We start from the raw sequence: 18,520 nt of genomic DNA, 5'->3' as shown, positions 1-18,520 counted from the left end.
CTATTGCATTAACATTACAGGGACAGAGAGGATGGTCACCCCCTCAGTAGTAATAGGGAAGTTAGGCAAATTCTTCGGCAAACTGCTGAAGGCAAGGGTGAAGGAGATCATAGTAGAATGAATCTGAATGATGTGAGATGAGGAGGAGGAAGATAAGAAAGAGCTCTTGACAAATGGCATCAATTTTTTCAGTGAAATATGAGGCAAGGTTTTAGTTGAGAGAGTGTGGGAAGGGGAAGCCATGAGAGATTTGAGGAGAGATGAAAGGGTATGGTGACTGACATAGTGAATCCATTAGGGAGGTATAAAAGCTTCAATGGGAGTCTGGTTGAGATTATATAACATACATTTGTTGTAGACCCAGTCAGCACAGTTTTATGATTTTCTGCAGCTTAGTTCCAGCATGTAAGTAGGAGCAAAGGCAACAGATGGTGGGAGTAGTCTAAGGGAACATTGGCAATAGAATAAGGAGGCAAGGGATTCAAGAGAAGAGAACAGTGTAGGGTTGATATGGTTCATCAAGAAGGGGAAGGGAGAAGAACGTGACTGGTGCAGGGGTGATATCCAAGGAAAGAACTGAGAAGTTGAGGTATTGGAGGTCATGGACAGAGAACAGGGTTGCAAGGCAGAATGAGAGGTAAGATCACAATAAATTGTGATTAGATAAAGAATTTGTGTTTGTGAACATAGAAGTAGAACATTTGTGGATAATGGCAAGATTAAAGTATGACCATTTCTGTGCATAACTTAAGTGGGGTTGAAGTGCCCACCAGAAATTATACACTAGAGCCCCCTTGAATCTGCTAGAGGGGACCCCTACTGGGTTCCTTGGAAACCACCTAATAGGCTCCAGTAGTAAAGAAATGTTTCACCTGTGTTGCTAGAAACATGCCACAGATTCCCATGGATTCAGGTCTGTTTTGCTTCAGTAGAAATAATACTAAGGCTTTGTTTCAATAGGAATAATACTGAGAATGCTTTGCTTCAATGGGAATAATACTGAGAATGCTTTGCTTCAATAAGAATAATACTGAGAATGTTTTGCTTCAATAGACACAATGCTAACCCCTTAGAAACATATTCTGTTGCTAGCAATCACATTGTCTATAAAATTATATCTAACAGAAAGCTCAGGGCTATCTTTTGGTCTGGGAGGCAGTCCTGGCCTGTTAATAAACACTCCTATCAAATTATAATTGGCCTAGCTGTCCTGTTATATCTCGGATGTCCGTTACAGGGTGAAGTCAGTAATAGAAAATGAATAAGTTGAGTTTAGGGTATTTGAGAGAGTTCTATATCTATTTGTGTGTAGGAATACACAAATATATATGTATATACACACATGTATATATATATAAGCATGTATACATGTGTGCATATACATATGTGTGTAACATCCCCTACTATAAGAACAGGAGTTGAGGAGGAAAGACTGTGGGCTAAGCACTGAGATAATTGAGAAAAGAAGAAAAGAGTCATAGAGGTAGAAAGGTAATAACTGCTGAATCTTGATTGGGCAGTAAATATGGATTAAATGAACCTCAAAAGAAAAGAGGTTACTGAGTGATGGTGGTAGAGAGAATGGGCCTGGGAGAAATGAGGAGTGAAGAGTATTTCAACTCCTCTACCATGACAGTGAGTTGGAGAAAATAAGTAAAAGTGGTTCTGGAAGTGGTGGCCTAGGAGACTGTAGGGGAACAAGATACAAACACTGATGATTATAATACAAGATAGTACATGATAAATGCATTCAAGCATTGCACAACAAAGTGCAAGGTGGGTAGAGTGGGGCGGAAGAATCAGGAAATGCTTCTTGAAGGAGGTGATGTTTGATTGGACTTTAAAAGATGAGTAGGAATTCAGAAGGTAAAGTAGGGGAGGGAGGACATTTCAAGCATAGGGAATAACCTGAGCAAAGCAGAGGAGGTGAGAGAACATAGGGTATGTTTGGGGAAGAGAGAGCAGCCAAGTTTCAAAGGAGTGTAGAATTCATATAAGTGGGCAATTTGAAGTAAAGCTGGAAAGGGAAGGGTACAGCAAGATAGCCTTGAGTGTTAAGCAAAAGAGTTGAGTTTTACTTAGTGGGCTATAGACACTAAAGGTTCTTCACCAAAAGAATGGTATAGCCAGATCTACACATAAGAAAGATTCAGCTGCCAGCAATATGATGAAAAATGATAATTTTAAAAATAATAATTGCTAATTTTATATAGCACTTTATGTTTTACATTTATCTCATTTTATCCTCCACAAAAAAACAATTATTATTATCCTCATTTTACATATGGGTCAACTGAATCAGATAAAAAGTAAGTTATTTGCCCAGGGTCTCATGGCTGGTATGTCAATGACTAAGATGAGATTCAAACTCAGTCCTCTTGACTCCAAGCCTAGCATTCTAAACCACTCTGCCATCTAGTTAGAACAGAAAGAAGGTGACCAGAAGATCTATTAGAGATGTATTGTGATAGTCTTGGCAGAGGATAATGAGAAGCCTGGAAATGGAGAAGAAATGGATTCAAGGCATTGTGGGATCATAGAAGAGAAAAGATTTGGGAACTGTTTAGATATAACAGATGAAGCAGAAGGAAAAGTCAAAGGGAATTCCAAATTTCTGACTTGAGAGACTAGGTGAATGGAAGTGTTGCAAATATAATGAAATCAGAAAGAGGGACACATTTAGAGGGAAAGATGTATTGAAAGGCAGTGTGGCTAACTGGTTAGGATGTTGTACTTGGAGTCAGAAAGACCTGAATTCAAATTCTACCTCAAATTCTAACTATGTGACCCTGGGCAAGTCATTTCACCTCCCTGTGACTAAGTTTCTTCATGATGAAATGGGTTTAATTCATTGGCCTCTAAAAGGTTCCTCTTAGCTCCAAATCTGTGATCCTATAACAAGTTCTATAGGCAGCTGCAGACAGCAGGAAATGTAGGTCTGAAATTCAGATGTCAATGTTGGAGACAGATTTGAGAGTCATCTAGGCAGAAGTGATAGCTGAAGGCACAGAAGTGAATCAAGTTATCAAGAGTGAAAGGAGAGAGACAGAAGAGAATGAAGAACAAACTCTTTAAAAATGCACACATTAAGGGGGTAAAAGGATACAAAACCAGTGAAAGAGATAAGAAGGTAGGTAGGACACTAGGAGAATGTATTGTACTTGAGCCAAGAAAGGGGAGAATAACCAATAGCATGGTGATGATAATAAAGTCAAAAGCTGCCCTAAGGTCAAGGATGAAGATAGAAATAAGGCCACGATAGAACTGTGAGCTGATCCAGCCATTTTGGAGAGCAATTTGGAATTATACCCAAAGAGTTATAAAACTGTGTATATCCTTTGACCCAGTTAAACCACTATTAGGCTGTTTTCCAAGAAAAAAGAGAAAGAGGAAAAGAACTTAGATCTTCTGAAATATTCATAGCAGCTCTCTTTGTGGTAGCAAAGAGCTTGAGGGGATGGCCATCAGTAACGGAAGAGTTAAAAAAAGTTGTGGTATGTCATTGTGATGGAATACTACTGCACTTTAAGAAATGATGAGCAGGTTGATTTCAGAAAAACATGGAAAGACATGCATTAAATAACAAGCGAAATGAACAGAACCAAGAGAACACTGTATACAGTAGCAGCAATAGTGTTCGAAGACCAGCTGTGAATGACTAATTTATTATGAGCGTTATAAACACTCAGATCAACTACAAAGAACTTATGAAGTTGATATCCATCTTTGGAGAAAGAACTGATAAATGGAAGTATGGATAGTATGATCTTACATATGTGTATATGTATATATTTGTGTGTCTAAAAAAAAGAAAGGTCATGGAAGTTGGCAATTAGGAAACAGTAGACCTTAAAACGATATCTGTATAAAATTGGGGACAAAAACCAAATTGTTTTGGACAGTGTGGAATGATAATGAGGAATTAGACCTATTAAGTGTAGACTATTTCTCAAAAAGTTTAGCAATAAAATGGAGAAAACTTCGATGTGGCACAGAGGATAGAGGGCTGGTCCTGGAGTCAGAAAGACCAAAGTTCAACTTGCCAGCTCTCTTTAACCTGTCTGCTTCAGTTTCCCAGTGTGTGAAATGAGAATAGTAACAGCCCTTGTACCAGTTATTAGGAGGATCAAATGAGATAACGATAAAGTGCTTTGAAAATCTTAGAGTGTTATGTAAATGCTAGCTATTACTATGAATAGGCTAAAAAATATCAAGGAAAGGCTTGGTTTTATTTTTGTTTATTAGGCCTGGGAAGAGCTAAATATGTTTTCAGGCTTGAGCAAGTTCTCAGAACAGGCAAGAAGGAATGGGGACAAGGTAGAGATATTTGTCTTATGGTCACATGACGGAAAGACATACTGGCAGCTGGGAGATATGGGTCTTTGTCTTAGTCTTGCCAATTGCTGTATGGACACAGCCTCTAAATCCTCTGATCCTCAATGTCTTCACTTACTGAACAATTTAGATGTAAGAAAATGGTCTCTACCAATTTTGATAGTCTATCAATTCTAAAATTCTTTGGTTCTCTTTTATCCAGTCTCTCTCCAGCTCAAGCCAAACAGGACCTCCTTTGCATTGAGCACTACCTAGGCAGCTTGCTGATGTACTTCCTACATCTCCCTCTATATTTCATTTCCTGATTTTTATCTGGTAGAAAGTCCATTTTCTTGTTGTCTCTTCCTCCCACAAAAATCTCAGTTCCTTTACCCCTTGAAAATGGAAAGCTCTCCTGTGGGGTGAAGCAGAGCTGGACCTGGAGTCAGGAAGACCTGAATTCAGATGCAGTCTCTTCTCAGCTGTGTGACCCTGGACAAGTCACTTAACCTCAGTTAGCCTCAGTTTCCTCAACTGTAAAATGGGATAATAATAATACTCACCTCTCAAGGTTGTCATGAGTAGCACATGAGATAATATTTGTAAAGTGCTAAACACAGTACCTGCACATAGTAGGAACTTAATAGATGCTCGTTTCCTTCCTTCCTCCTCCTCCTAGGAAGGAGCTATGAGAAGTGCATTCCCCACATTGTGGGAAATGAAGCATAGGAAATTAGGGTGGGAGGAGGATTTTGTAGTGATCCCAAGAATCAGACATGGAGCACATTTGGAAAACTCAACCTTTATTACCTGCCTATCGCAGGGGATTAAAACTGTCTCCAACTAGGTTCATATATTAGTGTAAAAATCTGTGTCTCTCCCCTCCCCCCAACAATGTACAAACCCCAAGTGATTATAGAAAACCCAAAGTAATATCAGTAATAAAGACATCTAACCCAGGGGTCAGATACATTACCTCCCCCCACCCCACTCCCCCCAAGTCAAAATATTTACTCCAAAGAAACTTACAGACTCAGACAAGCACTATCTACAGCATGGGGGAAGAGGGCAGGGGAGATGAGAACAATTAGAGAAGGAGGGGTGAATCAACCCCCAAGTCCAGTGTATTGGGAGATAGAGAAAGGTGAGGGACAGAGTCCAGGGACAATTCCAGGGGAAGTGATAGAGAATATCCATCCCTATTTCCTGTCCTCCCTAGCCCCCAAATTCTCAGCCAGTTGTGTCCAGTGTGTGACAGAGAGAGAGCCATCTCTCCAGGAACCAGTGTCTTCCAGTGGGGCCCAGTTACCCCAGTGAGCCACATCCAGTGTCTGCCCAATATATGCCCTCCCTTACTTTGAGGATTGCTAGAGGTCAGAGGAAATCCCAATCCCAGGGCCAGCTGGGTGGGTGGGGAACAGGAAAGACAGACTGAGAAAGAGGGAGAGATGCAAGGAGAAGAACAAGGAGGTTATGAAAGAAAGGCCAAAAACAGAAGAAATGATCATATAATCCCCATCTTCCACAGCAGACACACAGCCTGCCTGAGATCAGTCTTTTCCTCTGCCTCCATTTGGGGTAGCTTTGTGCTCAACAGAGAAGAGGCAGGAAAGGAGAGATGGCACAGTGGAGATCATGGAAATGGGGACCAGAAGATCTGGGAATGGACAAGAGTTAGGAGGGCAGTGATAGGAACAGGAGAATTGTACCCTCTTCTCCACCCAGGTACAGCTGCTGTTCCCATCACTGAGTCACACAAGGAAGGTGGGGTAGGCAAATGAAGAGTAGGTGCTAAGATTCACACCATATTGAGAGCATCTTCTGTCAGATATTGATGCAGCTGGGGAAAAGGGGGTCGTTCCTCTGGTTCTCGGCTCCAACATTGAAGCATCAGTTCATAGAGTCCCAGAGGGCAGGCATCAGGGCGGGCCAGGTACACCTAGATTGTTTCAGACAATGGAGAGAGGAAGGAGTGCTTGAGCAAATTCATCACACAGGCGAAATGGCAAAACTGGATCTCAAACCTAGGCCCAAATTTGGTGCTTTTCCCACCAAACCTCTGCCCCTCCAGCATAAGTCCCACCTCCCCAGAAGCCCTTGTATCCTCCCTACTCTTCTACCCCAGACCAACTTCTGACCTGCCGGCCTTGGTCCCTGAAGAATTCCCCGGCATTCTCAATGACTTGCTCATCAGTAAGCTGCCCAAAAGGCTGAGCTCGACACAGCATTAACACCTCCCACAAAGTCACTCCAAAGGCCCACACATCACTGGCTGTTGTGAACTTTCCCTGGAGGGGTGGGAAAAGGAATTAGTCAGGATGGGAATTTAGTGCAGAAGATGCCCAGCCCTTTTCCCTAAACACAATGGTCCCTCACACTTAGCTCTTTGTCTTCCTAGTCCCCTCACCATGAAGAGAACTTTTTCCAGGATTCCTTCCTCTCCTAAAACCCTGCTGACTTTAGTGGCCCATCTTTTCCAACAATTCTACCCTTTCCCCATCCCTTCTCCCCCATCATCCATCCCCTTCTCCTTTAACATGTTCCCATCCCAAGGCTCTCTTCTTCCTGCTTCTACCTTCTCCTCATCTTTTCACTGCATTATGCCTTAGCCTCACACTCTAACTTTTCCCTCTTTCCTCCCTCCCTTGTCACCTTTTCTCTTCATTTATTTCTCTCCCTATATATACCCCAATGACTAACCCCTTTTTCTAATTCCTTAGAAAATAGGACTTTAAAGCTGGAAGAGACTTTAGAAATCACCTAGCTGAACCTCCTCATTTTATACATGAGGAGACTAAGACCAAGAGAAAAGTTACATGCTCAAGGTTACTCAGCTAATTAGTGACAGAGTCTAAACTAGAACCCAAGTCCCTAGTCACATCTTACTGCTTCTCTTTCTCTTCTCCCTACTTACCAAGGGACTTCCTTACCATAAGAATGCACTCCCAAGCCATCCATCGGATGGGTAGCACAGCTCGGCCCTGCACACGGTAATAATCCCCAGCATAGAGGTTTCGGCTCATTCCAAAGTCAGCGATTTTGATGGTGAAATGTTCACCCACCAAGCAGTTCCTTGTGGCTAGATCCCGGTGCACAAAATTGAGTGTGGCAAGGTATCGCATACCAGAGGCAATCTGGGCTGCCACATGAAGCAGCATTGTGTAGCTGAAAGGGAGCAAGATCTCAGCATCAGAAAGAAAAGCTCCCAGAACCCCAGGCTGGATAGTGAGGGCTGCCCAAGTTATACTGTCCAACTCCCTTCCACTGAAGAGATGACATGACCCACTCACCAGCACTGCTCACATCTCTCCAAGGGGCCAGATGGGATTTTCATACCAAACCATCTCCCTACTCCCACCCACAAAAGGTTGCTATTTATAGGGTTCCAGACTTGTGCTATGAGATTAGGGAAGGGACAACAGGGAAATATACCAGAGCCTTTGAGCAGACTACCAGCCTGAAACCTTAGCTGTGTCTCTACCCTGTCCGAGAGCCTCTGCCTACTTGCTCTCTGTAAAATCACAGGTTCTTAACCTAGGGTCTACAGACTCCAAAGGGGTCAGCAGACTCCAAAGGGGTCAACAGATAAATTTCAGGGGGATCTGTGAACTTAGATGAGGAAAAAAAATTACATCTTTATTTTAATTAACCTCGACCTGAAAATGAGTATTTCCTTCAATTATTTAAAAATATTATTCTGAGAAGGGATCCATAGACTTCACCAGAATTCCAAAAGGTTTCAGGACACAGAAAAGGCTAAGAGCCCTGTTATAAATCCTTACATCCTATAAATCCTTACTAACTCAATGTTGCCTGCCCTATTCTATCAGATCTTGCTCTAGAGGATAGCCTCAGGTTGATGTATATGTGTTTGTGGCTGGGGCAGGGTCCAGCAAGGGCAAGGGCTAACCTTCATTAACCCTTTTTTGGCTTTAGCCTTAGGCCAGGTTACCTGATGGTGGGCCCCTGAGTGGCTCCCCCATCTCCTGGGCTACCATCCACAGCTTTGTCCTCTAATCGGTGGGCACTGAGGAACTGATTAAGGTCACCATTCTCCATGTAGTCAGTAATCATACATAGGGGGTCATCCTGCACACACACCCCTAGCAGCCGAATTATATTGGGGTCCTTCAACCTGGACATGATCTTCACCTCTTTCAGGAAATCATTCCTAGAAAATAGAGGAGAAGATTAGAAAGGGCAGTTTCTAACACTTCCTTCTCCATTTTTGGAGAATTAGAGAATTCACAAGAGAATTAATCCAATTGATGAATCCCTTCTTCTAGATTCTACCCCCTCCCTTCAGAATTGATCCTTTCTTCCTCTCACCCTGCAGCCTTTTCCCTGCCTCTATCTACCCATCTCAAGCCCCATAATGCACTTAACAGTCTTGCCTGAACAAAAAACAAAACAACAAAAAGGGGCAGCTAGGTGGTGCAGTGAATAAAGCATCGGCCCTGGAGTCAGGAGGACCCGAGTTCAAATTTGACCTCAGACACTTAACACAACAAATAGCCTTGGGCAAGTCACTTAACCCAAATTGCCCTACCTTTCCTCCTCCAAAAAGCAAAACAAAAAACAAACAAACAGAGTCTTGCCTGGCATTCTTTGTGGCATCTGGGCGAAGGATCTTGACAGCCACCAGCAAGGGGCGTCCCTTCCTCACATTGAGGGGGAACTCTAGGTTGAGCAGATCCTGGGGACTCTCCACCTCACACAAATGCACCTGTGAAGGGGAGGGAAAGAAGAGAGCTAGGTCATTTGGAGATATTACAAAGATCAAAGAGGTTATGGAGTCAAGAAAAGAAGTACCAGCATAATGGCCTGACTGGGAGCCACGGTCCTAACTCTACCTACTTGTTATGTGACTTTGGCCAATTTACTTAACGTCTCTGAATTTCAATATGTAAAATGATCATAATAGTACCTGTTTTATCTACTTCCCGGGTTGTTATAAAGATGAGGAAATATATCTGAAAGCTCATCGAATTATACAATAGTAATGTAAGGTGCTGTCACTGTCATCTGTTGTAGAGCTGCCCTTGCCCAGGATGAAGAAAGGGAAAAATAAAAGTGGGTACTCTAGTGCTAATACCACTCAAAAGAGGGAGGTTTGGGTCAGAGGTCAGAAGCAAAGGAAAGATAGAGAGTAATGTTAGTCATTTTGATTTTCCCTCTCTACCTCTGTATCCATTCAATTGTCAAACATTGCCCACTGTAACTATATAGCCTCTCTTGAATTCATGTCTTTCTTGCCACTTGCATGGCCACTATCACAGTTGAGATCCTTATCAGCTATCACCTAGGCTGGATTCCTAGACTGTAGCAATAGCCTCCTAATTCGTTCACTGCTTGCAGTCTTTCCCCTGTCCAATCTGTCTCTTCACAGCTTCCAAAGAATCTTCTTAAGGCATGGGTCTGACGATGCCACTGCATGGCTTCAGAAGCTCTCTATTGCCCATAGGATAGAATACAATCCCCTTGGCCTGCTCTTTAAGGCCCTCCACCATCTGGCTCAGACCTACCTTTCCTGCCTTGGTTGGCATTACTCCCCTTTAAACACTTTATGTGCCAACCAAATTAGCTCACTAGCTGTTCCCCAAACTGAACAAATATCTCCCACCTCCCTGCATTTGCACAATCTGTGAGCCCAGTTGTCCACCCTCACACCTGGAGTAACCTCTCCTTACTTCTACCACTTAGAACCCCAGCTTCCTACACAGACCAATTCAAGTGTGAACTTCCTTGTAAAGAAGCTTTCCCTGGTCCTCCCAATTATTCATACCCTCTTCCTCCACAAATTACCTTGTGTTTACTTATCTATGTACCTGCTGTATCCCCCAAGTAGAAAATAAGCTCCTTGAGGGCAGGTCATTTTCTTGTTTTTGCCTTTGTATCTCTCCAGTGCCTTGCACCCAGCAGGAACTTAATAAAAGTTTGCTGAATTGAACCGAATTGAGTTCCTCCTCACCTCCCCGAACTGGCCTTCACCTAGCTTCTCCTTGAAGCGGAGCCGGGATCGGGGGAAATCTCCTCGGGGAGGGCCATCACCTGTAGCCCCTGGAGGCAGTGCAGGGACAGCATAGGTATTTCCCCCAGTGACACCCTGTAGAGTGACGATGTCAGCTTCAGCATAGTGGGGGACACTGCTCTGGGAGGGTGGAGGTAACAGTGGGGCACATGGCTTCTCAGGCTCCATGTAGTCTCCATGGCAGGCTGGGGGGGTAGGGCAGAAGAAAGGCATTAAGAGCAGCTGAAGTAGCCCCAGATAGGCACAGTTCACGCCCCACCAGGATGCCTAGGTACTTTTAGCCCCCTTCCTTCCTGCATTCCACTGGTGAACAGAACCTGGACATCCTCTATGTCTTATATTTTCTTGTTTTTCATCTACCCACAAAGAACAGGCTAAAGTTAAAAAGTAGGTGGGATGAAGATCTGACTTCCCTACATGAGGGATGTGACAATAGAACAGGGTGAGCTCTGGAGACCAGAGAGATTTCTTTACTTAGGATCTTTCAGCAGTAGAGATACCCTTGTATCTCTCTGGACAGGAGGGGAGATTTACCCATCCACATTTTTTTAAAACTTAAATTCCCCCACCCAGATTTTCCTCTCACTCAATTGCCCTCCTCTCTTGGTCCTTCAACACTGACTTTACCATTTCAATATCCCTCCCAAATCTTTCCCATCCCAACCCACCAGCCCCAAAGACAAAGTAGAAACAGCAGGGGGGCACAGAGAAGGAACAAAGACTGGAAAAACCCTTTTCTCTACAAATCCTATAACAAGGAATCTAGACATGGGAAGAAGTGTAGACAGGTTAGAGAATTTTCTTTGAAGTTCAGGGGGCCTGGGAGAGACAACAAAGCAAACACAAAGGAGTGGGAGGGGACAGAGAAGGTGAGGTATTTGAGAACTTTCACCTCTGAAACTCCATAGAGAAGAAACATAAGGAGAAAGGGGGGAGTGCCAGGGGTGGGAGAGCCTCCTCCTATGCAGCTCTGGAGAGAGGGGGAAACCAAAAGATGAGGAATGGGAAGTGATGGAGAGTTAAGGCTGTGAAACCACCTTCCTCTTCAATTCTAAAAAGCTAAAGAGAGTGTCCTAAAGGAAAAAAGAAAAGGAGAAAGCCAAGAACTCAGTTCAAGTGAGTCTTTTCCTCCATCACTCTGAAGAGAGACCTCAAAAAAGGGCAGAAAACAATACAGTAGAGCTAAAGGTTCAAGAGTTTTCTCCTCCAATGCCCTGGAGAGCAAAAGAGGACATGGCTGGTAGCAAAGAAAGCATAAGGAGTCAGAATCTTTTTCCCGCACCACTATGGAGTGGGGAGCCTGGGGGAGCCCAGGGGATGATGGGGCTTACCCTGGGTGTTGGTGGGTTTGGCCCAGGCGGGTGTGGGGGGGCCAAAGCCTCGGGGGGGACGGGCGTAAGTGGCCAGGAGGAGGCGGTAGGCTGGATTGGAGAGCAGCATCGCTGTCGGGAGAAGGAGGGGTGGGGGAGACACGGGGATAGGGTGAGACCAGGGGGGATGGACAAATGAATAGGAGACCAGAGCCTTAACTGGTATTTTTGGTGCCTGAGGCAAGGGGCAAGCAGTACTTGCATGTACCCTGGGTAAGCAGCACGAATTATATGCCCTGAGATAATTTTATAAATTAATGGTATGAAAATCATGTTGAGTAATTAATATGAATTTATCTTGAGCAGGAGGGATAACTAGTTACTGTGGCTTCTCCACTTTTAAATTTTTACACCCTCTAAATTCTGGTGCCCAGGGGCAAAGCCTGAGTTGCCCCAAACTAGTTATGACTCTGGAGAAGACAAGGGATAGGTAGAGACCAAGAAGACAAGACAGACAGGTATGGGAACACAGGCTAGGATGAATCTAGAAGAATGTATGGACAGGCTGACAGAGAAGACATATATCGGGTAGAACCAAAGAGTATGGTCCAAAGAGTTGAGTAGGGGAGACATAAAGACAAGGAAGACATTGGAAAGACTGGCGAGGGTGGGATTGACTGACACAAACAATATAGAGTGTAAAGGGTGATCAGGAATACAGATGGGCCTAGGGAAACAGGGGATGAGTTACAACATCCTGAAGAAGGCCATAGAGAAGAAGCAAGGTAGAAGGTAAAGACAGAGACAATGAGAGAGAAAGAGAGAGAAAGATCATAGGAGTGGGGGCAGATGGTATTAATCCTTCCCTCCAAAGGCCATACCAGAGCCATTAGGGGCACTGGGAACAGGGTGAGGTGGGTTCCCACGGGGCCGAGGTTCCTGATAAGGGGGTGGTTCTCGAGGTCCTGGACGGTTGTTGATGAGTACAGTGTCCCCAGGGACAGAGAGATGAACTGTCAGCTCTTCCTCTGATACTCGCCGTTCAGCCTGGCAGGAGTTGGGGGAAAATGAGAGAGCCTGGGAGTCAAAGCACACATTAGCCTCTATACCAACTCTTCCCATCAGCTAGGTGGAGTAGTAAAGTTGGAGTCAGGAAGACTTGAGTTCAAATACTTCCTCAATTCCTTCTGGATGTGTGACAATGAGTCAAATCCCTTAACCTTTCTCTCAACCTCAATTTTCTCATCTATAAAATGGCTACAATAATAGCCTCCATCTCACAGGCTGTTTTGAGGATCAGATGGGACAACATGAAAAGCAATTTATAAATGCTCATTATTATTCCCATCTTTTGTCCTGTCCTCCCCATCCATTCCCTTTTATTCCTGGACCTTAAATTCCCTCAAGACACAAACCCATCCCTGACCTTCCCAAACTCTTGCCCACCTTGCCAAGCAACCTGCGCCAATGCTGCCTCCAGAGCATGAAGGCGATGATAAGCAGCAACAGCAAGATGATGGCCACCAGGCAGCCAATCAGAATGGCTGTGGGGCTGCCCTCTGCTTTGGCCACAGGCTGCTGTCCCCGAGGTTCCAGCTCTGTGCAGAGAGAAGAAGGAAAAAGAAGTCAGAGCTCAAGACCAGGGATAAAAAGCAAATCCAGTACTCAGATGATCCAGCATAAGGTAAGCTTCTCTAGAGCAGAGGGTGGTTTTTGGTCTTTATATCCCCAGGGCACAATATGATGCATCTTATAAATATTTGTTGGATTAAATTCAAGGATTAGGGAAGAAGGGAAGGACAGAGGGCAGGGACATTACCCAAGCTGCTGAAGTTGGTAGAAACTGGGCCTGGGGGCCACCAAGGGGCAGGTGGTCGGGTGCCACCCAAAGCTGGAGAGGATTCATTCACAATATCTGGGGAGAACAAACAGAAAGAGAAGAGGAAATTGGGTGAAGAGAAAAAGGTAACCAAGGAGAGGAGAGATGAAAAGGAAAAGATGTGGGGAAGATGGGTTAGATGAGAATGAAACATTCCTCATAAACAAGGATCAAAAATGAATTCTGGAGCAGCTGAGAGGAGGCTGCTGGGGAAGTTTGGGGTGCAGAAAGACAGACAGATGGAGGAGACATAGTATAGGATGAGTCTAAAAGAATGAATAAGTAGTTTCACAAAGAAGACACATATTGGGTACAACTGAGGAGTGTGGTCAGAAGATTTGTGGAGACGCAAGAATGAGGATAACTTTTAGCAAATTTGATAAAAAGACAAAGAAGACACAGGAAAGACTGGTGGGGGTGGGACTGACTAACAAATAATAGACAGTGTAAGGGATAACCAGGAACACAGATGGGCTTGGGGAAACAAGGGGGTGAGTTATAAAGGAACATGAAAGAGCTATACAGGTTGAGATAGTGAGAGAAGAAGGGACTTGGGGCAGGAGACTTGGGATGTCACTGTGTAAGAACATCTCAGGAGCAAAGGGAAGAAAAATTGCCAGTTGGAGAGGATCTAAGACAATAGACAGGGGACATACAGTATTATTCCACCATGAATGGGGCTGAGAATGAAAGGTATTGTTGGGGAGAAACTTACTAGAAAGGAAGGAGATTTCACTAAAGAGTAGCCAAGACCCAGTAAAACGGAAGCGGCACTGCAGAAATCGACCTACGCGTCCCCGCAACGATACAACCACAGATCGGGCTCTGGGGTCCCCTAGACTTCCTCCTAAGGCTTGATGTACTGGCTCTCCCTCCCAGGCTGTGGCTGGGCTTCTCTTGAAGCGGCACTCTACCCCACCAGGGAGCCGGGCACCCAGGGTGTGCATGTTGTTACAGTGGACCTGAGTAGGGATGAAAGGAAACAAAATCATAACCAAAGAGATCTCTCCTCGTTATGTTATCTCTTTAACTTTTTCACACCCACACCCACACCCCCAATTATGTCCTCTCTATTTGGACTTCAGCCACAGAATTCTCACCCTCATAGTCTGGAAGACCCGCAGTCGGTCAAACTCAAATTCCATCTCCACATAACCACTGGGGAAGCTGTTGTTATTCCATCCTACATAATCATAGCCTGGCCATACTCGCAGCTCCTGGCTCTTCCTGAAGTCGTCCAACCCCACCACACCATCTGCCAGTTGGCCCAAGCCTCCATATTGTAACCTAGGGTCAGGGAGAAAAGCAGGGGTCGGTGGTTTTTAGAACAAGAATGGGGAGTGGCCAGGTGGCTCAGCAAGTAAGAGCACCGGCCTCAGTGTCGGGATAACCTGGGGATCAAATCTGGGCTCAGATACTTAGCACCACACCCAGAAATAACTGTCCGTGTAACCTTGAGCAAGTTACTTAACCCCAATTGCTTTAAAAAACAAAACAAGAATGGAGTGGCTCCTAACACTTACCCTTCTTTGAGTTCTGGCCCCTGGGCCTAACACCCTAACCCTGTTTCTGTATCTCCAACTCCAGCCTTATCCCTCAAATGTTAGGGTTTATCTCTACTCCCCCCCCCCCCCCCCGGCAAAACACCTTTTTCATCTCCTGTCCATAGATTGTTTTTAATTCTACATGCCCTGGACCTAACTCTCATTTTCCTCTCACCTCAATATGTTCTCTGCTCCCTCTTTCACCTTTACCATCCTTATCCATGAGTTTGTCTCTCTCCCTCAAACTAAGTCCCCAATATTTTTTTTTGCTTTTTGGAGGGGAAGGAAGGGCAATTGGGACTGAGTGACTTGCCCAAGGTTGTGACTAGTAAGTGTTAAGTGTCAGAGGCCAGATTTGAACTCAGGTCCTCCTGACTCCAGGGCCAGTGCTCTATTCATTGCACAACCTAGCTGCCCCAGCCCCCAATGTTTTTCAAATTATATATATTTTTTCTATCAGCAAAATTCTTTCCTTCCTCCTACTCTTCCCACCCATTGAGACTGAAAGAAAAACAAAGCCCCTTTTACAAATGTGTACAGCAAGCACATTACATTTCTGCATTGTAGGCTCTAAATCTCATCCCTGCTTTTTCCTTCTCTCCTGCTCTTCTTTGAAGCCCTAGCTCTATATCTCCAGGGACCTGTCTCTCTCACCCGCCAACTGTGTGTCCATCATAGGTTGAATCATTGAGATGCACAGTCTCAGGCAGGTACATAGTCTGTCCCACAGGGGCTGTGTAGGAGAGCAGTCCGTCTGAGACAAAATAGAAGGAAATAGGATTAGAGAGGGGAACCCACATTGTTTACAACTTTTTCTCGAGTATGGGAAAAATGTCAAGTCTCCAGCTTGCCCATTATTGACCTTTCCAGGTCTATTATACATTTTTCCTCTTAATATACTATATGATCTAGCCAAACTGACCTTTATGATCTTCTCACAGTTTTTCCTTTCCCATCTCCCTGACTTTGCACAAACTGTCAGTCCCACATACCTGGAATGATCTCCCTCCTTACCTCTGCTTCTTAGAATCCCTAGTTCAAAGTTGTTTATGTACCAACTCTTACATGAGTTCTTTTTGATTCTACCAAGAACAAGTGCTATCCAGCCCATTACCTTGTATCTATTTTGGCTATAACATATACACAAGCTGTATCCCCTGAAAGCATGTAAGCTCCTTGAGGCCAGGTGGAATGTTTAATTTTTGTCTTTGTATCCCCAGGACATAGCAATGTGACACATAATAGGCATTTTAAACCACTCATTGATTGGTAGATTGAAATATTTTTTCACAACCATTCCATTTGACCCACTGATGTGACTATTGGTAATTTCAATCTTTTCCCAGTGGTGAATGAGAGGTTTAGTATCCCTCTTCTTCCCTGAGAATATAACATAGTGGGTTTTAGGGCTCTCTCTAAAACCAGAAACCCAAATTTTAGATCCCCAAAGAAAAGGTGCTGAACTCACCCCTCCAGAGGCAGCCATATAACTCCACTCGAAGACAGACACTCATGACTCTGTCGGCCCTGGGGTAGAATCGGACAAGACGGGCTACCATGGGTGGTCCCAGATCCTTCAACACCACTCCACCAGTGTCCTCATTCCCTGAGATCACCTGGAGTGGGGGTGAAGTAGGGATGAGAAGAGGCATAGGGCTCACAGATGGAATGGATGGGAAAGCCAGATGCTTGGCTCAAATTCCCATCCTATCTGCTCAATGACCCCCATCTCCAACCTAGAGTACCATTTCAGAGCAGGGAGGGAAGCATGAAAGAAATACTGAACTGAGAGTCAAGAGACATGGATCCACCTCCAACTAGCTGTGTGACCTCGGGCAAACCAGCTCATCTCTCTCAGCCTCAGTGTCCTCATCTGCAAAATGAGGGCGTTGGTCTAGATCAGTAGTGTCAGACTCAAATAGAAATGGGAGGTCACTAAGCCATACATAAGGATCCCTGCGGGCTGCATACTGACTTAGAAAACCACAAATTAACATTATTTCTGTTCTATTGTAGGACTGCACTAGGGAGTGCTGGCCAAAGGCCTATTGGCCTGCATGTTTGACAACTCTGGTCTAGATGATCTCTAAAATCTTCCAACTTTACAACTTTTCTCTCTATTCTCTGTTTCTTTCCCCAACTCCACCTTTTGTTTTCCTGACTCAATTGACTCATTTACCTCTCCACTACACAGAATCTGTGCTTTTTCTCCCAGATGGCATGTATGCTCTCTATGACCCCAATCTCCTCTATTAACTATCCTTTTCCCCCACATCACATTCTGTTCCCCTTGCCTCTCTTCACCTCCTGGCCCCATCGGTCCTTCCACTCCATCCATCGGTGACCATCACGGGAGTATCTGAGTCGGTAACTAGGAGAGAACTCCTTGCCCAACCCCCCAGCATGTCGTCCTTGGGTCCCCACTAGGGCTACCAAGTGTAGCCGTCGAAGGTCCACCTGCAGGTACTCCGATTCCGTTGGAAACACAGGCCCTGCTGGACACCACGCCCCATCTCCATCGCTGCTCTCCAATCTGGAAGGAAGAAAGAGGGGGTTGAGTTAGTGTTTGGAATCCCAGGGATAGATTTACTATTAGATGGGCTCCCCTGTTATAGAGTTTTACTGTTTATTATAATGCCCCTTTGTTCCATGATATTCCCGTGAGGTCTCCAGTATTAGTGAGCCTACTGAAATGTCTTTCGGCTTCAACTGGGTCTCCAAAAGAAAAGAAGTTTGGAGGAGGAAAGTTAGAGACAGACAGGAAGGGTCATAGAAAAACTGTTGGTTCCTGATTGGGAGGGCCCAAGAGATGAATGTACCTGCTATGTCGAGCAGCAGTAGAATCTGACCAGGAACTAGAGGCTGAGATGTCACTGTCAGGGATGGTTCGGTCTTGCATACCCAGGGCATAGCGGCATTTGGCTGAGTGGATGTTAAGAGATGGAAACAGGAATGAGTGCCACTAAATTTCCCCTTCCAGAGATCCTTTCCCCTCAGAGAACTAGATATCTAGCCTCCTCACCAGGGTCAAAGTGTCCCTCCATGTCAGCATTTTCAACTGCTATCAGTATCACTGGCAGCAAAGACAACAGGATAAGCAGCCCCATGGCTCCAGATCCCATAGCCCTATGGTGGAGGGAACAGCATCTCTGCTGAAAGAGAGGAGAAAGAATGGAGAGATCTCAGCTAAGAGAAATAGTACAAAAAGCCCAAAAAGAGAGAGAGATTTTTAATCCCTAGCTTTGGAACCCACTCCCCACTTATGTCCTAGACAGCCATCCCTCTAAGTATCTAGTTCCTAATCTTCATTGAATTCAAGCATTTTGTCCCCAGACTCGAAGCTGCCGAGTCCCTGCCTCTCCCTTTAGTCCTTGCTCCCTTCAGGTATATGTCTTCTCATTCGCAAGCACCTCTTTCTCTTAGGAACACAGGCAATTATAAC

The 18,520-nt window shown here is 44.7% G+C and overlaps 1 protein-coding gene across 11 annotated transcripts in view; it reads right to left on the bottom strand.

Annotated features, from left to right (window-relative positions):
• Nucleotides 1-5,100: 5,100 nt before the first annotated feature.
• The window catches only part of DDR1 (discoidin domain receptor tyrosine kinase 1), a 21,124-nt gene continuing 7,704 nt past the window's right edge, over nt 5,101-18,520 (bottom strand). For 4 of the 11 annotated variants that reach the window (XM_069073203.1, XM_069073197.1, XM_069073198.1 and 1 more), the window contains exons 2-18: nt 18,101-18,227; nt 17,898-18,000; nt 17,383-17,611; nt 16,547-16,694; nt 15,733-15,832; nt 14,635-14,821; nt 14,250-14,496; nt 13,475-13,570; nt 13,102-13,253; nt 12,537-12,702; nt 11,677-11,787; nt 10,286-10,530; nt 8,913-9,040; nt 8,267-8,485; nt 7,245-7,479; nt 6,453-6,602; nt 5,101-6,253 (exon numbers count right to left, since the gene is read on the bottom strand). In XM_069073203.1, the coding sequence (XP_068929304.1) occupies nt 6,113-6,253; nt 6,453-6,602; nt 7,245-7,479; nt 8,267-8,485; nt 8,913-9,040; nt 10,286-10,530; nt 11,677-11,787; nt 12,537-12,702; nt 13,102-13,253; nt 13,475-13,570; nt 14,250-14,496; nt 14,635-14,821; nt 15,733-15,832; nt 16,547-16,694; nt 17,383-17,611; nt 17,898-18,000; nt 18,101-18,200 (2,757 nt within the window). In that variant the 5' untranslated portion in view covers nt 18,201-18,227 and the 3' untranslated portion in view covers nt 5,101-6,112. Of the gene's footprint in view, nt 6,254-6,452; nt 6,603-7,244; nt 7,480-8,266; nt 8,486-8,912; nt 9,041-10,285; nt 10,531-11,676; nt 11,788-12,536; nt 12,703-13,101; nt 13,254-13,474; nt 13,571-14,249; nt 14,497-14,634; nt 14,822-15,732; nt 15,833-16,546; nt 16,695-17,382; nt 17,612-17,897; nt 18,001-18,100; nt 18,231-18,520 lie in introns of all 11 variants that reach the window. The other 7 variants (XM_069073200.1, XM_069073201.1, XM_069073196.1 and 4 more) reach the window with 4 other exon arrangements.

Source organism: Petaurus breviceps, unplaced genomic scaffold, assembly GCF_028583685.1.
Source record: "Petaurus breviceps papuanus isolate PSGF00001 unplaced genomic scaffold, PetGlider_PUasm1.0 90865, whole genome shotgun sequence".
NCBI classification, from domain to species: Eukaryota; Metazoa; Chordata; class Mammalia; order Diprotodontia; family Petauridae; genus Petaurus; species Petaurus breviceps.
Note: the sequence above shows the minus strand (reverse complement) of the source record. Positions and strands in the feature narration are given on the sequence as shown.